General features: G+C 57.5%; 1 protein-coding gene across 1 annotated transcript in view; it reads left to right on the top strand.

The window, feature by feature from the left end:
- The window catches only part of WDR73 (WD repeat domain 73), a gene marked incomplete at its 5' end in the record, with an annotated part of 5,289 nt that extends 4,145 nt beyond the window's left edge, over positions 1–1,144 (top strand). Inside the window, 2 exons of the mRNA XM_009572987.1 lie at positions 154–312; positions 906–1,144. Of these exons, the coding sequence (XP_009571282.1) occupies positions 154–312; positions 906–1,144 (398 nt within the window). The remainder of the gene's footprint in view (positions 1–153; positions 313–905) is intronic.
- Positions 1,145–5,618: the final 4,474 nt, after the last annotated feature.

Here is a 5,618-nt window from a genome sequence, read left to right on the forward strand (position 1 = left end):
GCGTGCCGAGGGGGAGGTTGTGCTGGGCGGCCTTGCGCCAGCCGCAGAGTCCCTTGGAGGCTGTGTCTGTCCCCCCGGCGCCGTCTGGCGAGCGGTGGTGCATGGGAGTCGGGTGCGGACCTCAAGGCTCTGACTCCAGCTCCCAGCCCGTAGCTTGCCTCTCGAGCGGAGGGCACCTCACCCTAACAGACCTAAGAAAAACCTCAGAGTCCTTGGCCTCGGCAAAGTGCAGAGTTCCCTCTCCCAGCTCAGGTGCGGAGTTCCTGTGCGTTTCCTGGGCTCCTGCTCTGGAAGGCTGCCTTGCCATTTCAGGTATGTGCTTTGGGCAGACATCTCCTTTTCTGGATGCTTTTTTTGATCTGTCTTTCTACTGAGGCCAAGTTCACCCCACCTTCCTTTAAACACCCCAGTTAGGGGGTGGTTATTCAGAGCTCCTCCCTGGAGCCGGCAGAGATGGGAGCTAATTGTCCTCTGCAGCTGCCTCTCTCCCAACAACTACCGAAGGGGCCTGCGTGGGTTCTGGGGGACTCCTGCTTCTCTCCTGGGAGAATAAAGACCCCAAACTCTTAGCAAACACTGCCCTGATGGTGCCAGTGACAGCCTGGCCGCAGGGATACTGCGCTGGTAAGACCAGCTGGGCAGCAAGGCTGCCTCTTGGCCAGAGCATTGCAAATGCAGACTAGTGAATTTGCAAGCTTTTTGGATCTGGCCCATGTTCTCCCCGGCAGCTGTTACCTTGAGACAAGCTCCTCAGGGGCTTGGATGCTCTGCTGTCACAGGTTGTCAGTCTGGACCTTTGTCCTTGTTTCTGTCTCAGCAGCCCTGCTGGGAGGTGAGCGTGAGCCCGATGGGACTAGAACAAACAATTTACTTCTGCGGTCTCTCTGATTTCCCTTTTATTCAAGGTTTTGATGGGACCGTGCACGTGTATGACGCGCAGAGCTGGGACAGCTCTGGCAGGGAAGCAGAGCCGATCTTTGTACACAAAGGCCACGCGTTCAGCGGGTGGGACAGCAGCGGAGGCCCTCCCCTGGTCACAGTGCACACGTGGCATCCGCAGAAACCGAGAACTTTATTGTCAGCAGCAAGCGACGGTTCCCTGCACGTTTGGGACTGGGTTCAGTCTTGTGGGAAGTGTGGGTAGATCATACTTTCAGTGAGATGTGGTGTGTTTCCTGTCTATGTTCTAGTTTGCGTAGGCTGCGAGGTATCTGTCTGCTTGCAGATACTGTTTTGAGACCGTTGTAGTGAACAGAACCAACTGTAAAGAGTGTTATTTTAATATAGTAAAAATTTTGATTGTGTTACTTGTTCTCCTGTGTACAGCCTTCAAATGATAGCTGTGACTGTGTAGTTCTGGTCGCGTCTGCTAGCAGAGAACATCCTGCCGTCATTTTATCGTAGACCCACATTGTGTCTGCACCATACTTTTCGGAAGAAAACAGACAAAAAAGCATGAGTACGTTTGAGGAGATGGGCTATTCTGTGGCATATTTAACCCGCCGCTTTCCAGGCCCAAAGCATGGGGGGTGAGGCTGTACACCCCGTGGGGTGTTGGCATTTCATCACGTGTGTGTGTGTCACAAGTGGTGGCCTCCGCTCAGGAAGTCACGCTGCAAACGCAGCCCGCTTGCAGCCTGCAAAAGGAACAGGAACAACCCTTTCAGCCCCAGCCTGCTACAGGCTTTGCCCTTTGTGTAACTGGAGGGCACCCAGTCTCGGAAAAGGCCTTGGTATCTTTTGGCTCTTTTCCCACCAACTGACAGTTTAAATTTGATCAGGCTAATGTGATTTCCTGGACCTGAGGAAGCCAGGCAATGACTCTTGCAACGCCTACGCTGTTACCAAGGTGTTACTTGGGAGGGAAAAACTGTCTGCTCCTTATCCCGAACACGAAAAACAGCGTGTTTTGTCGAGGAGCTGGGGAGGGAGTCAAATGGCTGCGCAGGGCCTGCCAGGCTGTGTCCCCTCTGCTCCGCGTCCCCGCACCCAGCGTTTGCTGTCCCCTCCTGATTCTATGTGCCTTTTCACGGTTATTTCTGGGGTCGGGAACTGCCGCTCTCCTTCCCTCCGAGGAGGGGTGCAAAGGGCTCCCCGCTTTTCTGGGTGTAAGCTGAGGTGAGAGGGGAGTTGAGGACAGGCGAGGGTGAGTTGGGGTGAAGGTTGTACTTCGGGAGGAGGGTGCTCGACGCGGCTGGGGAAGCCTGGGCGCTGGGAATGCGGTGTACCGAACTGCGCCGTGTCATGGCAACAGCTGTTTGCCTGCGGGTGCTAAAGCTGAAACCTGCTCCCATCCACGCTGCTCACCTCGCAGGTCTCCTCACAGCGCAAGCCATGTGGGCTCTTCCGCTCCACACCCAAAACCGTCCCTGCCTACGTGGCAGCGTGTGAAATGGGGGGAGCGTGTCCTGCCCGAAGCCGGGGGGGTTTGACGCTTTGTCACCTACCAAAGCTGAGGGTCTGTGTGACCACCAGCAGCGGCAGTTGCTGCACCAGCGAAGAAAAAAGCCTGTTTGAGCCCGGGAGAATCTGAGCATTCATGCAAGAATGCCCGCTCCTCCTTTCCACCCCTGGAGGGTCCCCAGCAAAACTAGTCCAGCTGTGCCAACGTCAAACTGGTGTGAATGGGTTCTGGCCAGGGATTGGGAGGATTTCTGCCCCAGTGAGGGGCAGCTGGGAGGGCTCCTGGCTTTCCAGTCTCTACATCTGCTGGTGAGTGCGTTCCTGGCTGCTGTGGGAGAGCACAGTGTGCCCGTCCCCTGCACTGAGACCTCCAGGTTCATCAGTTTAGGAGGTGGCTTTTCTGGCCCAAGATGGGACAAGGTGCAGTCCCGGGAAGGGCAGCGTGTTGGTTGATGGTACACAGGCACGAAGGGTTCCCAGGGTGGGATCCTGGAGCTCAGTGGATTTTTCTCAAGCACCCCTGGGAGTAGGAGATCTGGCAAACTCTCGGCTCAGCTGAGCTGCCGCAGCTCCTCTTGCCTCCTCCGCAACACGCAGCCTTTAGAGGGGAACACCCACCAGGGTGAGGGTCTGGCCTTGGAGGAGGTGGGCTCTGAGGAGGAGAGATGACCACTGCAGTCTTCCCAGCTTCGTCTTCCTCGCTGTCTCCTTTGCAGGGGCGTGGTGAAGGAGTTGGCAAGCAGAAGCAGCAGAGCCAAGCCTGACCCCGTCCCACGTCACGGTGATGCAGGTAGTGCAGAGAGGACGGGGAAGCAAACTTGCTCGGCTTTCTAGAGAAATGGGGCTTAAGCAATAGCACAGTTTGTACTCATCTAAACTTCCCTTTTGTTTTTTTCCCAAAATAACTTAAGTCTTCTTGTCCAGCTTGAACCAGATTTGACAGGGGACTGGAGATGTCCAAAATATTAAGTACTTGCAGCTGCCATAGAGAGGGATTATGCACAGAGGAGGGATCTCCCTTTCAAACGTGACGCTGGAGAACTCGCACCGGCGGTAAGGGCGTTTCTCCCAGAAATGCACCACGCGGACCTTCAGGCTACGCCTGAACGTTTGATCAGAGTCCAGTTGTGTGACTGTGGGGACTTCGGCCTTGCTGGAGCCAGATTTGCCCTTGGTGGGGAAGGCTGGGATGGCTCCTGCCCCCAGGACAAATGCTGAGGCCCCCGAGACGGACCGACGTAAGGACGGTCTCTCCTTCCCCACAGCACCCGTGTGGAAAGGGGCAGCTCGCAGCTGTGTTGGACCTGCATGTGTCCAACCTCTGCTCTCCACGGGACCACAGAAGGGTCCTCCAGGACCCGTCTTCGCTGAGGCAAGGTGGCCACAGAGCTTTCCTCTCTGGTTTAACCCCAGAGCCAGGCATGCAGCTGGCAGGAGTGAGCGGGCTGGAGAGATGCTTCCCAGCAGGGAGCGGATCCAGAATGGTGCTGTGGATGCTGGCCAGAGCAAGCTGTGCTCTGGGTTTCTCCTCCTTTGCCTGGCAGGGGACAAGCCACAGCCCTTCCCTGAAGGGCTGACCCCCCCAAGAAATTGGGGGGGTTATTTGGCTCATCCCCCAGCCCTGGCTCCTCCTGCTTCCCGGGGGGATGCGAAGCTCACTGCCGCATCAGCTCCCCGCTTGCCTGCGCACCGAGGCGGAGCGGTCCAGCCCTGGAGCTGCCGTCATGCTGCTCCATGGACATCTCCACGCTCCTCGCTGTCCCTCAGCAGGATGCCCACCCGGTGCAGCACTGGGCTTGGGACTTGCATCACCTAGAGAGATGTGCAAGCATTGCTGCACCCTTCGGAGGGGAAGCGCAGGGTCTTGGGGCCTCCAGCCTCGCTGCTCTCCCTGGCTCCTCCTCAGCCCCTTGCTGGGAAGATGCGATTTCAAACCGAGTGCAAGTCTGGGGTTTATTCCGCAGTGTGAGGCTGCGTGCCGCAGCAACGAGGGGAGCTACAGCGAGAGCAGGAGCTCAGTCTCCTGCACCCAGAGATTGTGAGAGCAGAGGCAAGCTTAAGGCGACTATTTTCTGCAACACCAGGGGCTGAGGCCAATGCTCGCAGCGCTGCTGCTGACAGCGCTTTCAGAGGGTGCCTGGATGTTTTTAAGGACTGGGGACTTCTGCTTTAAGACCCTGCGTTGCTCTCTGAAACTGCTGGGCCATATTTATGGGGAGAAGATTTGGCACAGGCTGGCTTTGGCTGGATTTAACAAGGCAGCACCTGTGTGTGCCCATTCCCCTGGCAGCTGGAGCATCCTCTGCTCCTTGAGAGGCCACGACACCTCCGTTTGCACCAAGGGCCATCCAAATTGCCCTATCCCACGTGACAATGACACAGGCCTGGTACCCAGCTCTCAGCATCGTCCCTGGGAGTTGTTCCTCCCTTCTGCTGCCCCGGGTATGAACGCACAGCAGCACAGCACTGGAGAGACCTCAGCTTTTACAGCTGTCTGGCTGCTGCAGGAGGTTGGGTTTTATGATGAGCGCTACGATGGTCGGTCTTCTTCATGCTTGTGGGCACCAGCTCCTGGGTGTATCGAGCCTTGCAGTGCCAGCCCTTAGGGCACAACTTCTTTAACCATCAGCTGCTCCTCAGCTGGACATTGCTCATTTAACAAGTAGTTTGTTAATACACCGTGCTCGCCGGGTACCGCGTGGCCTTGCATTTCGTTTCCTAAATCATGCCCCGTCCCTGCTGCGGGATACAGAAACCTTCATCTCTTCCCTGGCTCCCACTGAAACATCTGCGTGTCCCTGCGCCCAGGGGAAGGCTGTCATCGGTGAGGGGATGGAGAGGGACGGGGTGGCTCGGTGTGAGCAGGGCGGGTGCTGCTGCTCACCCTGGTCCTTGGCAGGAGGAGCGGGATCCCCTGCGGTGGCCGTGTCCATCTGCGTTGGTCTTCTAGGACGGCGTCCCAGCTGATGGAGAGACGCCGGCATTTCTGGGGCAGGGCATAGCCCGCCGTGAGAGCGACATGTTGGTTCGATGCCCTGCCCCGGCTGTCTGTCTCTGCTGGCAGGGAGCCCAGGCAGGGGCGGGCTGAAGCTGCGTTCATCATTTCTCACCCAAATGACCAAGATTTCAGATGTTAGCCGAGAGCGACGAGGGTGCTGGGGTGGTGGGAGCTGTACGGGTTGTGCTGGGGCAGGCGGCTCTCCTGTGCTCCCCCC

This window comes from Fulmarus glacialis, unplaced genomic scaffold (genome assembly GCF_000690835.1).
Source record: "Fulmarus glacialis isolate BGI_N327 unplaced genomic scaffold, ASM69083v1 scaffold16732, whole genome shotgun sequence".
Taxonomy (NCBI): domain Eukaryota; kingdom Metazoa; phylum Chordata; class Aves; order Procellariiformes; family Procellariidae; genus Fulmarus; species Fulmarus glacialis.